The sequence below is a fragment of the Leopardus geoffroyi genome, chromosome B4 (assembly GCF_018350155.1).
Source record: "Leopardus geoffroyi isolate Oge1 chromosome B4, O.geoffroyi_Oge1_pat1.0, whole genome shotgun sequence".
NCBI classification, from domain to species: Eukaryota; Metazoa; Chordata; class Mammalia; order Carnivora; family Felidae; genus Leopardus; species Leopardus geoffroyi.
Genome location: NC_059341.1, coordinates 131,768,120 through 131,790,733, shown reverse-complemented (window position 1 = coordinate 131,790,733; position 22,614 = coordinate 131,768,120). Strand labels below are relative to the sequence as shown.

Below are 22,614 nucleotides of genomic sequence, written 5' to 3'. Positions count from 1 at the left end.
GCGTCAGTGGGGGCGGGGGCAGGAGAGGTTGCCTCCCCTCCCCTGCGGACTCCACTTTGCTCGGGCTCGCCCGCTCAGGCGGGCGCTAGGGCAGAGAGAGTCCCTCTTATCTCCTGCTTTCCTGCCAGGGACCTTCCCTCCGGGGGCTCCCCCGGGGCCCATGCGAGGGGGTGAGAAGAGCTTCTGAGAAGGAGCCGGTTTGAGGACTCCTCCTCCAGGCAGCCCTCCTGGTCACCACGGTTCACAAAGCTCTCTCTTCTTGGCTTCTTGTGGCTGTACCACCGGCCCTGCTTGGATACACCCGCCTGGGATGCTCTCTGCCACTTTCTTGGGGAGTCCCACCTGCCCCGCCTCCAAAACGGACACCCTCGAGGTCGGAGCGCACGCGGCTCTTGGCTTCCGGCTAGCCTCCGGTCCGAGCCCCTCCCGCTCAGTCCGCACGCAGGCGCAGACATCTCGGGCCAGAAGCTCCTTAGGCGGATCCAGTACAATCCGGCCCTTCTGCCAAGGAGTCCGTGAGGAGGAAGGTGGGAGCTTGTGCACGGCTACAGTCGGCCCCCCGGGGCTGTTGTCATTGCTGGGGGGGGGGGGCGGTCAGCACAGAGACAGAAGGGGGCAACGTGTTTCTATCCAAACCCTGCAGTTTTCCAAGAACCGGAGGACTTGGCAGACGGCACGGAGCAGGCTGGAGACGGAGCTGGGACCGTGACTTCGGGTGCTGGTCTCCTAGTGCAGTGTTCCTGGCGTCTCCTGTCTGTGGATCTGAGCGGTGTGTGTGTGTGTGTCCCTCCGGCAGGGACGGCCAAGCCACAGCCGGAGTCAGGGGAGGGGGCTGGCTGAGAAGCCCCTGAGGAGGAAGAGGCGCTGCCATGGCCAAGGGCAGGGGGCACTCAGGAATCATACCGCTCCTCCTCCTTCGAGGGCCGAGGGCATTTCAAGGACAGGAGATGTTTAACAGAAGCGGAAACTGAGGCCCACGGGGAGGACAGGGTAGCTGGTGCTGGGGCTGGTTTTTCTCTTTGGCTGCTTTCCTCGTTCCCTGCTGCAGTGACCTGGGGTGGAGGGCGGGGGGTCTTTCGTGGCCGGGGCTGGGGTGCCTCAGTGCCACCTCTGAGCCCTCGGACTTTTCCAGCCACCCTCCCGAGCCCGGCCGCCCCCACTCCTGTTCACCCAAAGTAACGGGGGCCGGAGGGATGTCCGTGGGCCAGGAAAGCATGTCCTGGGCGGGGGGAGGTACGTCTCTAGGTACCACAAGTCGTGGGGTCCCCCGGTACCGCCTCCCAGGAAGTTCAGTGCCTGTTGGCAATCTTCTTCTTCCGAGCAGACACCAGGTCGTAGAAGGGGACGCGGGTGATGCTGGCTCTGAAACGAGAGCAGGTGACAAGATGTCAGGGCTGGGCCGGCTCCCCCGGGGGCCTCGGCTCCCGGGGCTTGGAACAGGGCTGTGGGTCTCCCAGGGAGGGGACGGCCAGCCCTGCTGCGGGACAAAGGCCAGATGACCCCAACAAGGGCCAAGCTACGGTGGGTCAGCCGTGCTGGCCTGCCCCGGAGTCCCCCCTGGGGGCAGGGCGGGAGAGGGTGAGGCCGAGAGCTGACCAGCCTTGGGAATTCTGCCCCCAAAGGGCTCTGGACCCCTCTTCGGACCTGCTTGCCGGTCTGGCTCTGCCCCGCGCTGGCTGTGTGGCCGGGTGAGCCCCTCCCCTGTCAGGGCCTCAGGGCCTCATCTGTGAAATGGGGCTAAGAGCCGGTCTGGCCTGGCAGCTTCACGGGACCGCTACCAAGGCTTGAGGGGAAAGACCCCGCCAGTGCCTGGGACACAGCCCCTGGCCGAGCGACCACTCCTGTGTCTTCCTCTGGCTAACGCCACCCAGCCTCACCCGTGTCGCCCCATTGGCTACCGCCCCTCCCCTGCCTGCCTTCCACCTGTCCCTCCACCGCCCACCTCAAAGTCAGCTCCTACACCATGGGTTTTCTTACCTGGCCACCCCCCTACTCTGTTTACCAGTCTGCGGCTCCCCAGTGCCCCCAGGAGAAGCTAGTCGCCAGGGGGACCAAGGCCTTGCTATCCTGTGCAGCCTGGTCACCTCCTGGTGGGTCCCTGCAGAGCCAGGCTCCTGCAACTGCCCGGCACTGGCCACCCCGGGACTCCAGGGTGCTTGTCCAGGCAGGCCACACCCTGACTGGCCCCCCCGGTCCTTGCCGGGACTGGTCCTTCTGCCTGGAAAGGCCTGCCCTCCGTCTCTACCGGCTCTTTCCAGGGCCCCTTTTGGATCCTGACGCTAACGAGAGCGCCGTTCAAGAGCACTTGCCACGTGCCGGGTGCCGGGCCAAGATCTTTTCGTGCAATAACGCACGGGATCCTCCCACCAGCCCGTGAAGTTGGGGCCTCCCTTCCCTGAGTCCCGGGGCCTGGCACTGTGCCCGTGACGGAGGGGGTGTTCACAGAATAGGGGCGGAAGGGATTTGCAAGCCGGAAACGAGAGGGAGATTCTGGATTTAGCCCCTCGTACAGACAAGGCTCGGAGAGGAGCAGGGGCTTCCGGAAGCGACAGGAACGGCCCTCCCTTACCGTATGGCCTTGATCCACTGGTCGCGCTCCTCGGCGCTGGAGGCGGAGATTCGATAAGACTCGTGCTTGCCCTCCACCACCTTGCCCTCGCCATCGGTCTTGCAGGCCTTGATCTTCTGGCCGCGGCAGCTGGGGTTGTAAAGCTCCAGGCAGAACTGTGGGGAGGTGGCCGGGTGAGGGCTGGGCAGGGGGCCGGGCAGGGGTGGGAGGAGAGGGCGGTTGGGCTGGGCTTTCCTGGGGGTCCTTCCAGGACTCGGCATGTGGGGTTCGGACCAGCAGCAGGCCACACCCGCCCTGGGCCCGCCTCCTGTGGCGGGAGGACGGGCAGGAGTGGTTCTTCCTCACATCGAGAACTGACCATGGGCCAGGACTGACCCAATAAACCCACCATTTCCCCGAAAACCCCCAGTTGGCAGCTGGGGAAACTGAGGCTCAGAAAAGGCACAGACTTACTCGAGGTCATCAGCCAGCGTCAGAGAGGCAGGCTCTGAGAGATGATGAGACCGTGCCCTTTTGGATGTTACGGACCTGCCCCCAGGATCCACAGTCTCAGGAGGGAGACCGTGGCAACCCTGAGCCCCGCACAGGGCGCCCTGGAAGGACCAGCCCAGCCGCCCTCTCCCTGCACCCCATTTCAGAAATTCCCCCAGCCGCTCAGGTCTCGGGCGCCCCCTCCCCCCCCCCCCCCCGCCCCGCCACCCCAGAACACCTACTGGCTTCTTGGGATCGTCCACCTCCTGCACTGAGAGGTTCTCAAGGGGGATGATTCCCCGTGGCTCCTTGTCCTGCAAGTTGAACAGGAGGGAAAGGCCACGGGTTCGGCAAATGGAGCCTTGAGCCCCAGGCCAGGGAGTGAACTCGTGGGGCTCCCTAAACCCAAAGAGGCGTGCACCCATCTTCCCAGAGTCTGTCCGGTCCGGGAGGGGGAGGGCGTGGCAGGTGGAGAGGGCAGGGGAGGGGTGGGGCTGGGAGTTCGGCAGCTAGGCTATAACCTGGGCCCTGCCTTAGACCTTGGCCCGGCCCCTCCTCCCCTTTGCAACTCAGTGCCTGCCCCCTCCCCCCGGGGAAACAGGTTCGGCGGGGGGCGGGGGGGTGCTGGATGATCTCAAAGGGGCCCCCAGCTCTGATAGCTGGACTCTGGGAGGGGGTGGGGAGGGGCTGGGGCAGAGGCAGGCTCGGGAGCCCCCTGCTCACAGTGGTGAACTCGAAATAGTAGAGACAGTTGTCCGTCAGGATGAACCAGCGTCGTTTCCACGTCTTCACGCGGCCCCCTGCAAAAGGCCAAGAGCCAGGTCAGACTTCTCCCTGGGCCACAGACACTTCCTTCCCTGGAAGAGCGGGGCCTCGAGTGCATTCCTCTGTCCCCTCCCCTCCAGCCTCCCAGCCCCTCGCCCACCACACTTTCCCCCAGACCCGTCGCTGTCTCACCCCCAAACCGTAGTGGCTCCAGTCACCCCCCCCCCCCCCAGCTTGCCCTGAGCCGCTCGCCCGTGACACCATCCCGGGAACAGTGGCTGGACATTCCCCGTGCTTTTTGGCCACCCTTCCCCCCCCTCAGTTCATCCCTTGGCCTGCTCGCCGCCTGGCACCGTGCTAAGCATTTCATCTTTCATTTGCCAGGCAACGTTCTAGATGTGTTTAGAACATATTTGCTAATCCACCCCTAGAACGACCTATGAGGGGAGGCCCATCATTAACCCCATTTTACAGATGAAGAGACCAAGGCGAAGCTGGCAGCTCAAGGTCCTGCAGCCGAGCTGAGATTCGAACCCGGTGTCCCCGCTCCCCACCCCGACGGCTTGGCCATTTTGCTGCGCGGTGAACCCGCCCAGTGACTGTGATCCCCATTTCACGGCTGTGGAAGCTGAGGCTGAGGGAACCTGACCGCCGGCACACGTGTGGAGGAGCTGGGATTTGTAACTTAGAGCCTCCTTGGGGCTGAGGACAGCCAGCGGGACGAGAAAGGACCAAGTGGTCTGCAGAAGGGCAGCTTGGCATGTGGGCACACAGAGGTGGAGGGCTCGGACGGGCACCCCCGGCCGAGGCCTCTGCTCCAGCGCGAGATGTCTGTCCCTACCTGGCTCAGAACGCCACTGTCCCCGGCTGGGCTGCCCCCCGTGGTTCCCCTGCCAGATTCTGCACCTGCTGCTGTGGTCCCTGCACCCCTGCACCCACCCACGGCTCCTCTCTGCAGGCAGAAGGGCCTCCCTGCCCCTAGTCATGTCGAAGGGAAGCTCCCCTGAGCCACATCCTGCCGACTCCCTCCCACATCCTTCAGGGACACCCAACCCTCTGCCCACCCAAAGCTGCCACTTTGTTGGCTGTGTGGCCTCAGACGGGTACCCTCACCTCTCTGGGCTGGGCTTCCTCAGAAGCCCTCCAGGAAGACAGACAGACCTGCCGCTGAAGGGTCTATGGACCTGTCGGCCTCTCATCCCCCCTTCCTGCTCGTCCTTCCCCTCCCCCACTGTCCCCTTCACTCCCAGGACACACGGAGGGAGGGCTGGGGCAGGCAGCCCACCGCCCTGGGGGTCACGGGACCTGGGGTTGCCCGACTCCACCCCCGAGGCCGTATGTCAACGTGCGGGTGTCACGCGTGTGCCCTGGGTGCCCGAGTGCGCGCCTCACCCAGTTTGAGCAGCCAGCCCTCGCGGTCGGGGTTGAAGAAGGTATGAGTGAGGTCATTGCCATCATCCTCGGGGATGGAGAAGGGCTCGCTCTTGATGCTGTCGAAGAGGTTCTGTCCCCGGAGAAGGGAGGGAGAGACCCGGCTGTGAGGTCCATCCTGCTCCAGGGCTCGGGCCCCTGCCTGGCCCGTGTGGCCTCGACACCCTCCCCGCTTCCCCCAGGCCGCTGGCGCGAACCCCACCCGCGCGTCAGGCCTCCCCTCTGTAGGTGGAACAGAGCCGGCGAGGACCGTGTGGCGGCCCCGCCCACGGCCCTTGCCTAAGGCAGGTTGGCAACCCCTTACTGACCAGGCGGGTGATGGTCCTCACCCCCCCCCGACCCCCCCCCCCCCCCCACCTTTCCTGGAATTCTACCCAGCAGCATTTCAGTAAGAGCACTGGCTTTGGTGGAAGGCTGTCTGGGTTAAAATCTCAGCTTGAATCGATGGCTGTGTGACCCTGGGCATGTTCCTTAACCTCTCTGAGCTGCCGGGCCTCATCCGCAAAAATGGCGAGAGAGATGCTAACTCCCAGTAAATGGACTGCGCAGGGCTCAGAGCTCCCCCCCCCCCCCCCAAGTCCAGGGGAAGGTGAAGGGGAAGGGGAAGGGAGAGTATAGCCCCTGCCTTCACCCAACCACCCAGAGCTGCTCTTATGGGTCAGATGAGAGAGTCAGGGACTCCCTCCTGAAGGTGGGGGATACAAGGACCCTCACCTGGGACCTGTACGCCCGCACACGTGTTCACCTGTGTGAACACACACACACACACACACATACACACACGCACCCAGATATATACAGATGCCGGCTAGGGCACAGCGGCCAGGGTCAGGGCCGTATTGGGCAACATCCACGAGGGGAGGGGGCTCCCCTTTTGCTTAGTTGCAGTGACAGAGACTTCCAGGTGTACCCTGGGTAGGGGGACACAGAGGAGCCACCGGGGAGTTAGGGATTGACCGCCAATGTCAAGAGGCCTGGCCCAAGGAGAGACTCAAGGCGGGATGCCGAACTCGGCTCTCGAGGGCAGAGACCTGTTCTGGGTGGGCGGTGACCACGGGGGTGAGGTTTCTCAGAACACAGATTACAATCATCTCCATGCAGGACCTTCTAGCAGTTAGAGCTGCTGAAATACGGATGAAGCGGCCTTGTGTGGTAACGAGTCCCCCGTCACTGGAGGTATGCAAGCCAGGGCTGCGACCTCGCTGTGGCTGAGCCGTGGAGGCCCACAGTGGGTCGTCCCTGCGTGTGCCGAAACCCCTGCCGTGGGCCACTGTGTTCCAGGATCAGCCATCCCATATTCCCAAGTGTTGGGGAAAACATTCTAAACCGTTTCTGCTGATTAAAACCAGACCCCATGCTGGATCTCCATCTCAAAGATGATGAAGTCATTTCCTTCTGTCACATTTCTAGACACTGCCGTCCAGAAGGCTTCCTTGAGATTTTCAAATGAAACATTTCCCCAGTCCTCTTTGCTTCCCCCGAAGTTTTAGAATCTAGAATAGTGTCTGCTGGGTTTTAAAGGTCTTTTCTGACCTGACAGCTCAAGGGGCGGGGCGTGGGGCGTTACAACCCCACGTGCAGCAGGTTTTCCTGGGTTTAGGGGAGATGTCTTCTGACTGACTCCAGGGTCTCTGGCTCGGCCTGGCTGTGGCCGGGTGGGTGTGGGTCTCTTTTTTGGAGCCCCTGCACCCCTAGCACAGCTGGGAAGCCCTGTTGTCCCTCCTGCCCGGGCTCAGCCGGGCCCCGTGAGAATTCCCAAGGGGTGTTGACTGATTGAACAAAGGCCAGTGGCAGAAAGACCCTGTCAGCAAAGCTGTCAGCACAAACAAGCATTTGGGAGGTCCAGGAGGCAGGCAGGGAGGCGGGTGGCCCCCGCCCCCCTCCGTGATGCCCATAAGGGGGGGCCCCTGGAAGCTTCTGCGGGTGGCATATCAGCTTGCACATGCTGCCCCCATAAAGGAAACCGCTCGGCTCACCCACATTTCCTGTACCTTGTAAACAACCAGCCCTCCCCCTTAAGTAGACACCCCTGTGCCTGAGCTGGTGACCACCGAACCTGGCTGGGTGGACGTGATTAGAAGGACAACGGCCACCTTCCAGTGGTTTCGCTGGTCTTGCGTCCGTCCCTCTCCACCCCTGTTTTCCTCTGGGGACCCACATGCCCATACACTTTCTGTCCAGGTTGTCGGGAGGGGTTGACGCCCACTGCCCCCACCGCCCCAGGCTCCAGGAGGGAGGAAGCGACTCCCCTCTGGCCAATCAGGACACTTCCTCCTGCTGGCCAGAGTGACTGGGTCAGGGAGGACACGTGACCCATGCCAGCCAATAAGACTTCGCTCTGGGACTTTAGTTTTAACTGCTGAGTGAGAATGAGCCCTGCCGAAGCCGCCTGGGCCATCTCTGCTGCAACTTGAAGAGATTCTTTTTAAGAGGGTAGCTGACGGGGGAGGGGAGAAGGTTGCTGAGAGATGGACAGACCAGTCCTGACCTCACTAAGTACCTGGATCTAGCTGAACCTGAAGCTGACCTATCTGAAGCCAAATCAATCCCGGATCTTTTCTATCACATGAGTTGAGAGATTCCTTTAGCCAGGAAGCACCTGGTCCCCAAATCTGGCTTTCTGGTCTCTGCAGAAGGAAGGACCCTGGAGCCAGACAGACATGGGTTCAAATCCGGTCTCCTCACAAACTAGGAGACCCTTGGCCAGCTACCTCTCTTGGGTGTCAGATTCCTTTGCCATAAAGTGGGATTGGCACCCACTGCTTAAGGCCGTCAGGAGACCTTACTGAGAACGTAGAGTGGCGAGGACTGGGCCCAGGAGATGGTCAGTTCTGATGGAGATGTTTGGACAAGGACCCACGAGGTCCAGGCCTGCCCACAGCAAAAGATACCCTGAACTGGGAGACTATTCCCCTGCCTGAGCCTCAGTTTCTCCACCTGTAACCCTGGAGGGCTGGAGGCTAGCGAGCACCCCTTCTTGGCCTCTCTCCTTCCCCTCTTCCACCTGAACTCCTGCTCGGGGCAGCTTTCCCTGGAGGTGAGTGGTTCCCTTCTCGGCATTTCTTGGATGCCTTTCAAGTGCCAGGAGCTTGGAGTGCATTAACTCTGCTTCTCGGGAGAACAACCTGGGTCGGCAGCAGCATCTGCCCACTTCGCAGATGAAGAAACTGAGGCTCACCGGCCAGGTCACACAGCCATAGGGCAGAGCTGGGATTTGATCTCCTATCCCGACTCCACACCCTGTACCTTTGCTCTGAGTCTCTCGGGCATTGTCCCCCATTCCTATCAGGATGGCCAGGACAAGATGGGCTCAACCCGCCCGTCCCCGGCCTCCCGCGGTGCACCTCTCCAAAGCCTTGTCCAGCTGCGCACCCTCGTGGTCTGTGTGCCCTCGCGTCAGGTAATGTGTCTGTGTTAATTTAATTTCACAGATCGGGTCACTTAAAAGCGTGACGTGACGGTGTCCTCAGCAGGGCCCAAGCTCCAGTACCGTCGTGGGGGATCCTTCCTCAAAGTGGTAAACTTTGACTATCTGAAAGGTGCTTAAAGCTGAGCTCTTGCTTTACATACGGGGAAGTGGAGGCCCAGAGAGAAGGCAAATGCACCCCCCCCCCCAATCCACACAGCACCCTCAACTTCTGCCCTAAAAGCCCCGAACAGCAAGGACCAAGGCCCTCGTGGCTCTCGTTGCACCCCGGGAAGCTTCTGGATTAGTCAGCCACTCTAACTACACAGGCACTTTGCTAAATACCTTACATGTCTACACTAATCCTATGAGCTGGTTGCTCAGAGAGGTCAAGCGGCTTCTCAAATGTCACACAACCAGAGAGTGGGGGAGTCAGCACTTGGATGTGGCTGTGACTCTAACGCTCTGTTTCCCCCCCTCCAGGCCCCCCCACCTCCACCCCTCCTCTGTGCCTGCCTCTCTTGGCTGCCAAGGAGGATAATAAACCCTTCCCCAACCTCCCAGGCAGAGTGTAAGCTAAATTGGCATAATAGACCCCTAAAGCCCTAAGAGAAGAAAGTTACAAGCTTTATGCAAATGTAGCGCATTGTTATTAACAAAAGGCTTGAGTTGGGGGGGAAATACTTAAAGAGCAAGGTGCTGCGCTGGGCTCACTGGGGGCTCCGCAGTAGCGGGGGGCTGCCTGGGAGATCGGGGAGCGGGTGCCTGCGTGTCATTAACTCATCACCTGCCAGACAAGGCGTGCTCAGCTTCCTGCCACACGAGTGCCGCAATGAGATAAGTTACCGATTTCCAAACGCATTTCACATTCCGGGCATTCTACTAAGTGGTGGGTTTTTTTTTTTTTTTTTTAAATTATGGTTAATTATTCTTAATAGTGACATAAACCACCATTTAGAGCCTGTGCTGCGTACCTGGCATGGGCTATGCCCTTTACGTTTTTATAAATTGCTACTCACAGCAGCTCTGTGACGCAGGCGTCATTATCCCTGTTCTCCTGGTTGAGAGAATGGTGGCTTGGAGAGGGTGAGTCATTCCCCAAGGTCACCGGCAGGCAAACGGGAGATGGGAATCGACTTGAGCTCCAACCAGCTCGCGGAGCCCTCATTCTGTGTCGCGGCTCTCCCTTTCCTCGCGATAAACTTTCTCCTCTGGGGACCAAGGAGGGTGGTGGGCTAAGGGCGTGGCAGTTCTCGAACACGGAGGGGCACCAGGGTCCTTCCAGACCCAGGCTTCCCTCCAGACTTCTGCGGCTGGAGGTTTGCAGGGTGCTGAGCTGGGAGGGTGGGGTTCACACCCTTTCCTCCCCTCCTGCCAGCCTCTCACAGGGAGGTGACGGAGGCTTTATTGAGCTCTGGGGCATCTTGAGTCCTGGAAATGAACTGCCAACTCATTTTTGCTGCACCAGGCTCTGAATCCCACTCCCGTGTTTACAAAACTGTTCCTAGCTCCGTGTTACCCACAGCAAACAGGTTGTCATGCAAAGCCTTGGATGCTCTGACCCCACCCAGCCACTCTGGACATTTCTGCCTTTCCCAGCTAGGCCGGGCTTGGGTTGTGGCTGCTTCCCCTTCGTGCAATGTCCTTTCTCTGCTCCCCTCCGCGAAAACTCCTATTCAACCGTCAAGGCCCAGTTCAAAAGTCATCTCCTCTGTGAAGTCTTCCAAGATGGCACCCTTCCTTCCCCTGCCCCCAGGAGACTGACAGGAGCGTCCTCTGTGTTTCTGTGGCTATGTTCCCACAGTTAGGACGGCACGAATCACACAGGGCTACAATTCACTTATGTATCGTCTTCCCACCAGACCCTGAACTTGGCCTGGCAGGGCCTGTGGTTGACGCATCCGTGGGTGCCCCATGCCGAGCACAGGGCCCGGTGCCATACGGCAGGAATGGGGGGCTGCTTGATGGAGAGACGGGAGGCCTGGGTTCTGCTTGGCTCTCAAGTTGCCTTGCGGAAGACCTCGGTTTCCTCCTCTCTGAAGGAGGGAAGGGTCTTAGCGGAGTCTGAGGATTTTCAGCTCTGACACGCTGAGAGTCTAAGAATCTGGGATTCCAGGCAATACGCCTGAGTTGCGCGAGGCACCCTTGCTGGAAGGTGCGAATGATGGGTGCCCAGAATCCTCCAAACGATGAAGTCTGGGGGGATCTCCTGGGTGGTCTCTCTCAGACATCGCCCTTAAGATGGGGACCACTCAGGAATGCCCATCTCACGACAGCCACCAACCGGGGGGGGGGTCCCTCCCAGCAGAGAATCCCCCTGCAGAGGTCTGTCTCAGAGGAGCCCCCCTGGGGCTGTCCACCTAAGGACAAACCCCTCCCAGATGCCTGGGGACCAGGTGGGTCGGGCCGTGCCCCTCTTACCCGCAGCTGCTCCTCAGGCAGGTCACCGCCGCCATTGATGCCACGGTTCATGGACACAAAGCGCTCGAAGGGTGGCCTGTCCCGGACATTGGGGTTGTGGAGGCTGGTGTTGAGCATGATGATGGAGAAGGACAGGACGTAGCAGGTATCTGCGAGATGGGACAGGGGTCACAGGCCTGGCGCTGGTCACTCTCGCCTCCTCTACCCCGACCCCTTCGAGGGGCCCATCATCACCCGTCTCAGTCCCCGAAGGTCCAGCTGTCCTGGCTTGGCATTCGAGGCCCCGCCCCCTCCCCACTCTTCTGGCCTCCCCGCTCCCTTTAGCTGCCTTCCCACCTCTGCACTTCTGCTCCCGCTGGGCCGCCTGCCTTTCCCCTTCCCTTTGCTGCGTATTTCAATCCTCATCTCTCAGCTCCAGCTCCAGCCTCTCCCGGACCCCTTCCAGCCTCCCTGCCCACTCTGTTCCCTGCCTCCGCGGAACACCTATTGTTGGCCACACTGTTCAGGGCTTAGTCACGTTCTGCTCTGCAATCTTGTTGGCATTGCGGGGCTCCTGGGAGCCCGAGTTCCTGTTCTGTTATTCAGACTTTCATGGGCTTGGGGGAGAGGCTGGGCTGGGCACTGGGGAGGGAGGTGATGCTCCTCTGGGGCGTTTTTGGGCCCCGGGTTCCAGAGTCAGGGAAGTCCAGCTGTGTGTCCGCGGCTGGTCTGGTGGACCTTGGGAAGGCACCTGACCTCCTGGAGCCTCAGCTCCCCCCACTGGTGACGTGAGGAGGTCTAACCTGAAGTATCCTCATGTTCTAGAACACTGGCGATTCTACCTCCGAAAACAGCGGCACCTAATAGAACAACCTGGTAGTTGCCGGTGCTTGCCCTGTGCTAAGCTCTACATCCCTATAACAACCCTGCGAGGCGAGTAACCCCATTTTACAGAGCGAGACACTGAGGCACAAGGGAGTTAAGTTACAGGCCCAAGGTCACAAAATTGCGTACTTAGACTGGGACTCAGATCTGGTGCTTTAAAATCCCTTCCTTTCCAGGGGCGCCTGGGTGGCGCAGTCGGTTAAGCGTCCGACTTCAGCCAGGTCACGATCTCGCAGTCCGTGAGTTCGAGCCCCGCATCAGGCTCTGGGCTGAAGGCTCAGAGCCTGGAGCCTGTTTCTGATTCTGTGTCTCCCTCTCTCTCTGCCCCTCCCCCGTTCATGCTCTGTCTCTCTCTGTCCCCCCAAAAATAAATAAACGTTGAAAAAAAATTTTTAAAATAAAAATAAAATCCCTTCCTTTCCAGAAATCTTTACTGCGTACCCACAGAGTGCTGCGGACTGGGGAATTTATCGGCGAATACATTCAATACGGTTCCCGCCCTGCGGGATGTTTAGACTAGTGGGGGGGGGGGCAGATAAACCAGCACCCCCTCCCCCCCAGTTCTGTATAACTACAAGGTAGGACAAGTGACTGGTAGGACCTGACTATGGTCACACGGCCAAGAAGCGTTGTGTCCGTGGACAAGTCACATCACTTCTCAGTGTCTCTGTTATATGCAGAGAGGGGGGATGTTCCTGGCCTCAGACAGTGGATGCAAGGACCAGATGACTTTGCACGGGTGGTCCTCAACTAACGGAATTGGTCCTTGTTGTTATGGTAACTTCAGGAACAGAGAAGGAGGGCAGGACAAGCTTGCCCTGATGATTTCTTGCCCAGCCCGCGGTGGGGGGAAGGGTGGCGGTGGGGGTACGGAGTTCTGATCTCCGTGGAGATCTTTCCATACACCTGTGCTCCCTATGTCCCCGCACAGGGTGTTTCATGCTTCTGGCCTTTACTCAGATGAAAACTCCTGCCCCAAAAGGTCCTCTCTCCCCTTGACCTCGGGCAGAACTCCTCTTCATCCTTTAAAGCCCTGTTCAGACACCGTGGGAAACCGGAAGGGGTGGGGCGACCCTGGCGCCTCGGGAGGACGATCTGGGCCTGCAGCTCCGAAGGGGTCCTGGAGCCCCGGGTCCCATCCCACACCGGCACCTGTGGACTGGAAGACGCCTGGGTTGCAGAGGCAGTAGCGGGTGGCAAAAGTCTCCATCATCCGGTCGATCTTCTGGGCCTCGCCCGGCAGCCGGAAGCTCCACAGGAACTGTCTGGGGGAGGAATGGGGCTGTGGGTGATGGAGTGGGCGGGGATCTCGGGGGCAGGTGTCGGGGGTACCCCGGACAGGCTGCTCTGTCTGTCTAATCCTTAGAGTCTTCATCCTGTCGGTGGGAGTCTGTCCCCATCACGTAGGGTCACGGGAAGGTGCCTTTTCTTTCAAAGTATCAGAGCTCGGTGGGCGCTCCCCTCGGCCCGTCTGGGGTCCAGAACCATCTGTGGCCCCTCCGCCTCAGCCCGGGGGGGGGGGGCTCTGTCTGCCCTGGGGTCTGGCTGGGGACCCTTCTGCAAGTGGCTTCCCCTGGCTGGGCTTCCTGCTCTTGGGACTTAGTTCCTCGAGGGGCGCCTGGGTGGCTCAGTGGGTTAAGCGTCCGACTTTGGCTCAGGTCATGGTCCACGAGTTGGAGCCCCGCGTCGGGCTCCGTGCTGACAGCTCAGAGCCTGGAGCCTGCTTCCGATTCTGGGTCTCCCTCCCTCTACTCCTCCCCTGCTTGTACTCTCTCTCTCGCTCTCAAAAATAAATAAACATGAGAAGAAAATTAAAAAAAAAAAAAGACTGCGTTCCTCCAGGGGGAGGACCGTCTGCGGCTGGTCCCCTCACCTCTCCTGCTCGGCCTCACGCAGGCTCGGGGAACCCCAGGACTGCCCCGTAAGGAGTGAAAGAGTGAATGAATGAACAAATGAATGAATATGGGAGCCTCCCGACCACCGACCCTTCTCCCTTAAAGAACAGGGGAACTGGAGGGAAGGCCACACTGCTTGGAGGGTGCTGGCTGCTTCCTTTTCTGCCTTACACACAAACTCCCGATCATCCTCCAAGGCCCGGATCAAATACCCTCATGGGGAGCCGATTGTTCAGGCAGCGAGACTTACTAAGCCGATTGTAAGTACCTCCTTCTTTAACTCGTCACAACCTTATGACTTTGGTACGGTTATTGTTCCTTTTTACAGATGAAGAAACTGAGGCACGGGGAGTTTTGAGTGTGTGTGTGTGTGTGTGTGTGTGTGTGTGTAGCAGAGCTGGGCTATGACTTGGGCAGCTTGGCTCCACAGTTCAATATGTCATAACAAAGGGACTGCCCACTATGCTGCACTAATCAAATGAATAAAACCCTAATCTCAAAAGTAGTGGGAATGGCAACCATGGGTGCCGTGATTAACTATCGCTCTAATCGTGGAGTTAATACCGGGAGCGCTCGCTGTGATAAGCCAGACGCTTGTCCCCGCTGTCCCCGGAGGGGGGGGCAAGCTGATGACCCCACCTGACCTCTGCTCCAGGAGGTGGTAACCGTCAGTAATTCATTTCGGCTCCTTAGGTCCTCCCGTCCTCCTCGTCGCTCCCCTTTGCTGTGTCTGTGCCGTTAGCTATGTGGCTCCCGGTCCCCGCCCAGGCTCTGCCACCCCTGAGGGCTGTCCCCCCCTCCTCACCTGAGGGCCTGCACGAGGTTGAGGTTGGCAAACTCATGGCAGTCCACGAAGGCCTGGAGGACCTGCAGGTTGAAGGAATCCCTGCAGGGGACAGGGAGGAGGGCACACGCGCTTGGCACACACGCTTGCTGGCACCCGCCTCCTGGGTGGGGGGGTGGGGGGGGAAGGGTTGAGGTCGGGGAGGGAGAGGAGGGGAGCCGCGTGTCCTCCTTCCGGATCCAGCCACCTTCCGGTCCGCTGAGCCACGTCTGAGCCCCTCCCCCCGAACGTGCACACGTAGTCCTCACACTGGAGCAGACGCCCCCCCCCCTCCACCCCTGCAACTCCCCCACGGCTCACCGGCGCTATTCTCACCCGGGAGGGGAGGGGGCGCTCTCTGTCACTTCCTGCCTGGGTGACCCTACTCAAGCCACTGGACCTCCCGGAGCCCCAGTGTCCTCCTCTGTGAAATGAAGAGAGCCGGGCCTGCCCCTATTTCTCCCTTCTTCCCAGCTCAAATCGGGAAGCTCTGTTTTTCTTGCACCAGCATCCCCTGCCCTCTCGGGGGAAGGAACGTGTCCACTGGGGAGCCCGGGAGAAGGGCTGCTGGTCTGGCTGCCGCCTCGTCCCTTACAGCCCGCCTGCCTCTCCCAACAGCCCAGAGGGGTCCTTTCTCACCCCTCCTGTGCCCAGACCCTCCCATGGAGCCCCACCTCATCACCTGCCACTTCTTCCCTCCCTTGGTCTCTTCTGATCTCACCAGCCTGCCATTCCTTGAGCATGCTTCTGCCCCAGGGCCTTTGCACAGGCTGTTCCCGTTGGCATGCTCTTCCCCCAGATGTCCTCACTGCTCACCTCCTTTACGTGTCAAACATCACTCTCTCGACGAGACCCTTCCTACTCACAGTATTTAAAGTCACGGCCCTTGACCCATGATTCCCAACGCTTCTCATCTCCCTTCCCTGCTTTCTTTGCGGTCCAAAGAACTTAACATTTTGCATATTTGGGGATCTGTCTTTCCCACTAGAACGTACCTCTCCGAGGGCAGGGGTTTTGTTTTGTTTATCTTGGTCACTAGTATAAGTCCGGGGACTTGACACTGCTTGGCACACAGTGGAGACTAAAAAATATCTATCTGTTGACCAAATAAGTGAATGAAGGCAGGCAGGAAGGCAGGCATTGGTTCAGAAGGTGGAGGGGAGTGATCAGTTAGCTGTCTCGAGCCCCAAGAGTTAGGACTTCCCTAACATAATTCGCTCACTCACTTACCTGCACACGCACGCACATGCACACGCACACACACACACACACACCTGCGCAACCCTCGTTCCCTATCTCCCTGAGGCCACACACCGCCTTACCTCTCCCCCAAGTACGTGCCGATGGCCGTCTTGTTGAGGCCCTCGCCCTTGTACAGGAACTGCGCGATGTCCTGGACGTCGGGGGTCAGCAGTTTGTGCTCAATGAGATACTGGACGCCCTGGAGGGGGTACACGGAGCCCATGATCAGCACCCCCCCCCAGCAGCTGGCCTCAGTGGAGGAAGGGAGGGGCCCCCCGTGGCCAGACTGTGGGGCAGGCTGTGGGGGGACCTGGCATTCTGACATTGGCACAGACTTTTCTGGGAAGTTGTGTCCCTCCTTAACAGAAGCTGCCATTGGAAGGTGGTGAGGTCCCCATCAATGGAGGCATGCGAAGAGAGAGAGCATCCTGCGGCGGGCCAGGCTCATGCCAGGGGCTCCGCGGGTCCCCTTCAGGCTCACACTGATTACATGCTTCAGTGAGTCTATGAATTTATAATTTTAAGATTCAACGATTCAGCCCTTTCTTTTGTCCCCTTCATATTCATACATTTAAAAATAGCGTTTCATGTTTTTTTCCTCACAAGCAATCTATGTCCATTGTGTAAAACATTAGAAAAAAATCCGGCTAAATCCAAAGGAGAGGAGATGGCCACGTCCCAGCATTCAGAGGGAGAGAGTTTCCATCGTGGCGACTTTCCTTCCCTTTCTACATGAAACCTGCTTCCGATGTGACACTATCACGCACACCTCATGACCCAGGCGCTCAGAATCTGTCCTTCTAACTTTGGGAGTTCGGGGAAGAGGTTGCTGGAAGGTGGTGGTGGGGGGGCCGTTGTGAGGGGCTCTCAGTGACAGGCAGAGGGTCCTGGGGGCCCCTCAGTGGCCCCTCCCAGGTGCTCTGTGTGTATGTGCACCTGTGTGTGAGCACGTGTCTGCATGCCTGAGTGTGTGCGTGTCTGTGTGTGTGTTCTGTGCGGTTGGGGCAGGGGTCCGATTCCCGTGGCAAGGCAAATGGGTGTGTGACAAATGGGTGAGCCTGTGTCACTGTGATGGGAGGCAACTCTCTCAGCCAGAGCAGTAAATTTCCAGGGACCCCTTGACTGCCCTGACCCTACCCCCGTATGTCAGCTTGTGGCTTCCTCCTGTCTTTGTTCAAGCAGGAAGGGACCCGGCTGCCACCTAGCTAGGTGAGAGGTTGCTCTGAGGCCAGGGGAGGGGAGGGTGGGGTGGAGGTGGGGGGTGGGGAGGTGGTGTGTGTGGGTGGGGGGAGGGACAAGAGTCGTAGCAGCCTGAGCCCCCAGTGCTCCATGCCAGCACCCCCAGACTGGCCCTCCCCCAGCAGAGAGGCTGGGAGAAACTTCTGGAGACTGAGCCCCAGAATCTAAAGGCCGCAGTGTCCAAAGACCTACTAAAAATGAGGAAGCAGAGACTCGGCCAGCGGACTCCAAGTCTGTGGACTTCATAAAATGTCACCACCTCCTCCCGGCTCCTACCTCATGCTCTGCTATGGGGTGACAGGGCACTGAAGCCATGGCAGGCTGTGGGCCACCGGACAAAGTCCTGAGCTCCGCTGGGCCTCAGTTTTCTCACCTCTAAGGTGGGCCATCGTCAGTCGAGGGGAACGAGAGGACATCGTGAAGGTGTCCAGCATGCGGAACCCCCGACCCCACGACCACCCGAGCCCCCCACGACCGCCCTACCTTCATGGGGTCCATGTTGAACTTCTTACGCCCAATGCATAGCTCCTTCTCTTTCTGGGCCATCCGGCTGCAGACAAGGAGATGTCAGCCTGGACCGCCCCAGAACCCCAGGACCCCCCCCCCCCACCAGTCCCCAAGGATGCTTTTTCCGCAGCTACAGCCAATATTCCCCAAGGGCCCCCAAGGGCCTCCAAGGGGGGTCCTCACATCCTGCATTGGAATCGCCTCGGACAGACCCCAGAAATGCAGGGTCTGGGCCCCTCCCAGACTACCAGATGGGACTGTTCCAGTGGGCCCAGCTCCAGCATTCTAGCCGGTTCTGCAGCCGTGGGCCTGGAAGCCCAAAGTCGCTCTAGGGAGAGCATTTAGGGGGGCCCTGTGCTCGAAGTGGGGGCAGGATGACAGGGAGGCCGGGGGTGAGGGCACGGCCCCCGGGGCCCGACTCCTGGTGCAAATCCCGCTCTGTTGCTTTGCTGGCTGAGCCACACGAGGGGAATCACTTCACCTCTCTGGGACTCAGTTTCCCCAGCATGGTTGAGAGTCTAAAGAGTTTAAAGCAGCTTGGTGGTAGGCGCTCTGTAAATGTCATGCTGGTGTCGGGGCTGGGACAGGACACCTGGAGACACAGGGCAACCACGTGTGGGCCCATGTGCATTTGTGGTGGGGCTAGAAAGGTGATGGGAGATCAAGGGACGGCAGGGGCCGGGTGGCGACTTCCTGAGACGAATGTGTAGCTGTCGGTACCTGGGGCCTCAGGGGATTATGTAGGGACCAACCTTCTTATTCCCCACAAGGGGGGAAACTGAGCCCCAGGGAGGGGCGGGGACAAGCCCCAGGTCACAGAGCTGAGCGCTCCTTTTCCTAGCCCATCCCGTGATGCTCCTGGCCGGCGATTGATCAGGGCCTGGGTCAGTGCGGGTTAGGAGAGACTTTGGGTGGAGGGGGTGGGGATGGGGAGTGTCTCTCAAACGAGGGGGCTGTTGGCAGTAAGGACCAGACCAGACCACGAGATGGACTCTCAGGCCCTCCCTGCTGCCTCTTCTTCTAGGCCGATCCCTGATTTCACCAGGGCCCCAGGCCCAGGCAGGGCCCCTGCTCCCTCCTGCTCATTCCTGGTGTGGGACATCCTCGGGAAGCCACCATGGCAGCTTCCCAGGGGCCCCTGGCCTGGCCCCTCCTCACCTCTCCTCCGCGATCTCGAAGCAATCAATCTGGGCAAACACATCTGCGATCTCATCCTTCAGCTTCTGCGGGGCGGTGGGGGGTGGGGGGTGGTGCGACAGGGAGGGAGAGTCAGGGACAGACTTCAACAACCACTTCCACCCCTGGGCATGACCCCAGACCTCCAGTGAGCTGTCACCGCCCGCCTACCTTTGAGAGATCCCTTTCCCGGATGTTTCTCCCTCCCTCCCTCTCTCTCTTTTTTTATTTTAATTTTTTCATGTTATTTAGCGGGCACAAGTCGGGGAGGGGTCGAGAGAAGGAGAGCCAGAAGAATCCCGAGCAGGCTCCGCACCATCAGCGCAGACCCCGACGCGGGGCTCGAACTCACAAACCGCGAGATCATGACCCGAGCCGAGAGTCAGACGCTTAACCCGCCCCCCCCCCCCCCCCCGGCGCCCCCCTCCCTTTCCCAGATGTTTCTTATCCTCAAAATCCCAAGCCAGCCTATTGCCTGTTGATACGCGATTCTCCATGGGCTCCTGTCTCGGGGGACGCGGTCCTCAAGTCCCCACCCTTCGCCCCACTCTACCTCCAGCCCTCCCACCTCCCCTCTGCAGCTGTGGAGTCTCCTGCCCTTTAGCCAAGCCTACCCGCCAAGCCCTCCTGCGCCCAGCTGCCAGCTTCCTGAAGCACAGCTTGGTGCCTGCCCTTCCCCACCTCCTTCCGTGGCTCCCTACTGCCTCCCCAGCCACGAGGAATGAGTTCCCACCCTAGGACCGGGCCCCAACTCCTCTCTGGCTTCCCTCCCCCATCCATTTACTCTGTCGCTCACCCTTCACTCAGGGCCTACTACGCGCCCAGTATTATGGGGACCCCCTGGGTACAAGATCGCGCAGGCTGTCTTTTCAGGGACCTTGCCACCCCAGTGGAATGTACAGAAGAGGTCGCTGAGGTGCAGAGAGGTAAGGGGACGTGTCCGAGGCCCGATTCCAAGTCTGCGCTTTCGCCACTCCCCTCAAGCCTTTTTTATTTTTACTTTTGTCCTGACCCTGCAGGAGGCGCCCAGGGGCAGAGGACCCCCTAATTATGCCAGCCTCGACCGCTGGGCGGACAGGAGAGTGGCAGCTGGTCCAGCAGACCCCTGCAGGGCAGCAGCATGGGGACCTGGCAAGAGCCCCTAACATGCACCCTAGCGCCTCCTCGCCTTCCCCTGGAATCTGAGGGATGAGAGCGGTCCCAAAGGAACCTGGGTTCCAGGAACCCGGGGGGTCGCAGGGGCCTGGAGACCGTACCTGTACCTGATCTCGGCCAAGTCACTGAGTGGCTTCCCCCCACATAAAATGGGGATCCACTGGGGCGCCTGGGTGGCGCAGTCGGTTAAGCGTCCGACTTCAGCTCAGGTCACGATCTCGCGATCTTGCGGGATCTCGCGAGCTTGCGGGATCTCGCGATCTCGCGGTCCGTGAGTTGGAGCCCCGCGTCGGGCTCTGGGCTGGTGGCTCAGAGCCTGGAGCCTGCTTCCAATTCTGTGTCTCCCTCTCTCTCTCTGCCCCTCCCCCGTTCATGCTCTGTCTCTCTCTGTCCCAAAAATAAATAAACGTTGAAAACAAAAAAAAATAAAAAAAAAAATGGGGATCCACTTGCAAATATTAATTGAGCGCCTCCTGTATGCTTCGACTCTGGAGCTGGGGCTATGGTGATGGGCAAGACAGACCCACGCTTTCACGGGGCTCACAGCCCAGTGGGGGTGGGATCACGGTGGTCATGGGCAAATGAAATGACGAGAGTAGCTACCCTGTTGTGGGCGCAGCGTAAGGGATAGCCTTGTCCAGGCACCACGGGGTGGGGGGGGGGGGGAGCACCTGAAGCCAATGGAACGTGGGGTGTCACCCGTACTCCAATAAAGAGAGAACGATCTCTGATCATTAATGTCGTGTCATGCTACAGGAAGAGCCTGGCCACCTAGTAGGTCTCAACAAAGCACTTGCTGAGTGAGTGATTTTGTATCTTCAATTTTCTTAGGTACATGTGTGTTGGCGTGGGGTCGGGCCCCAGCAACCACAGCCAGAGCGGTCAGGGCAACATTCGAGCCAAGAACGAAATAGTGAGAAGGAGGTGCCCCGAGGAGAGCTGTGGAGGGTCCCGGGGACCACGGGAACGGTGAGTGCAAAGGCCCGGGGGCAGGACTGAGCTCCGCACACTCCAGGAACAGAACGAGGACCCGCCTTCGAAGGCTGCTAAGAGTCAAATGGGTGAACGTCTGAGAAACTGTGTTGGCAAGGGCCAGGCACACGTTGGTGTTATCTTGACGAAATGGGTGACATTTTTGAGGGGCTGAAACTGGGGCCCGGGGTGGAAATGCGACCGGATTGGGGCCACACAGGCAGGACTGGAACCCGCCAAGCCATCAAGTGCAGACAGCACCAGGCAGGGCTTGGCACACAGTAGGTGCTTAACCGATCATCCCCCACCCTCCTAGCTCTCTCTGGGCCCTGGCAGCTGAGCCCGGCAAGGGGGAGAGCCCCCCCCGGAATTCCATTCTCCCCACTCCGGGGGTGGGGGAGGGGCGCTGGATGGAGTCTGGCCCTGCCCTCTGACCAGGCCCCGGGGGGCAGGAGTGAGTGCGGGGCTGCGTGAGCGCGTATGGGGGTTTGCTCGTGGGAGGGCGTGTCGGCTCGAACACGCGTGTGGACAGGAGCCTGTGCGTTTGTGAGTGTGCACGCACCTGGATGTCTTCCAGAAGCTGCCTCCGGTGCCATTTGATCTGCTGTAGTTCCTCTGTCTCCCCACTGCTCAGCTCCGCTGGGTCTGGAGAGAGAAGAACGGGGATGGGGGGGGTCCCTGGCTTGCTCCCTTCCTCTCCCCTCCCCTTCCCGCCCAGCTTTGTACCCTCTGGGGACATTCCCCTCCCCCCACCCCCACCATCTTGTTTATTTGCGCCTTTCCTGCTCTACTCGTTATACTCTCAGCACCGTGACAGCAGAAACTTCAAGAATTTTGCTCACCGCTGCATCCTCCGCCCCCTAGAAAGAGCTGACACGTAGCAGGTACTCAAAATACTTGCGGACGGCATTCATCCTTCCCGGGCATTTTCATTTATTCATGTATTATTATTTTTTTAACGTTTTATTTATTTTTGAAACAGAGAGAGACAGAGCATGAACGGGGGAGGGGCAGAGAGAGAGGGAGACACAGAACCGGAAGCAGGCTCCAGGCTCCGAGCCATCAGCCCAGAGCCCGACGCGGGGCTCGAACTCACAGACCGTGAGATCGTGACCTGAGCTGAAGTCGGACGCTTAACCGACTGAGCCACCCAGGCGGCCCCCTGGGCATTTTCATCTGCTCTTTCCCCAGATTGCTTGGTTAGCTCACTTGGCCGCCTATTTATTTGCACAACCAGGGAGTGGGGTATCATTTTGCCTCCCAGGCCATTGGTCAGACAGAGTCACATGACCACACCTAGCTGCAAGGGAGGCCGGGAAGTGAGCCTTTAGCATGGCGGTCCTGATACCATTGCGACCGTATAAGATGGGGAGACTGGCTTTGGGGGTGGGGGGACAATTCGCAGCTCCTGCTCCAGACACTGAGGCTCAGAGAGATGAGGTGACCCGGCCAGGGCTCCACAGGGACAAGCTACTCAGCCCGGGTGGGGCTTGGATTGGGCTGGCTACGAAGCCTGGGCTCTTTTCTCGTTACCCGGAATGAAAGGAGACGCGTGTGTGCTGGCATTCTGTGCAAGGTGCTGTGACAATTCCCGCACTGGGGTCGGCTGGCTCACCTCTAACCCCTCGCGCTTCCTGTTGCATCCACAACACTTGCTTGGCCAAAATCTCCACGGGCT

At 59.6% G+C, this 22,614-nt stretch overlaps 1 protein-coding gene across 3 annotated transcripts in view; it reads right to left on the bottom strand.

Annotated features, from left to right (window-relative positions):
• Positions 1–1,031: 1,031 nt before the first annotated feature.
• Positions 1,032–22,614, bottom strand: part of CYTH4 (cytohesin 4) — a 28,179-nt gene continuing 6,596 nt past the window's right edge. For 2 of the 3 annotated variants that reach the window (XM_045463575.1, XM_045463574.1), the window contains exons 2-13: positions 21,499–21,581; positions 18,792–18,856; positions 17,610–17,676; positions 15,968–16,086; positions 14,628–14,708; positions 13,080–13,192; positions 11,064–11,212; positions 5,198–5,309; positions 3,764–3,840; positions 3,283–3,354; positions 2,570–2,724; positions 1,032–1,362 (exon numbers count right to left, since the gene is read on the bottom strand). In XM_045463575.1, coding sequence (XP_045319531.1) covers positions 1,290–1,362; positions 2,570–2,724; positions 3,283–3,354; positions 3,764–3,840; positions 5,198–5,309; positions 11,064–11,212; positions 13,080–13,192; positions 14,628–14,708; positions 15,968–16,086; positions 17,610–17,676; positions 18,792–18,856; positions 21,499–21,581 — 1,166 coding nt within the window. In that variant the 3' untranslated portion in view covers positions 1,032–1,289. Of the gene's footprint in view, positions 1,363–2,569; positions 2,725–3,016; positions 3,098–3,282; positions 3,355–3,763; positions 3,841–5,197; positions 5,310–11,063; positions 11,213–13,079; positions 13,193–14,627; positions 14,709–15,967; positions 16,087–17,609; positions 17,677–18,791; positions 18,857–21,498; positions 21,582–22,614 lie in introns of those variants that run through there. The other variant, XM_045463576.1, reaches the window with a different exon arrangement.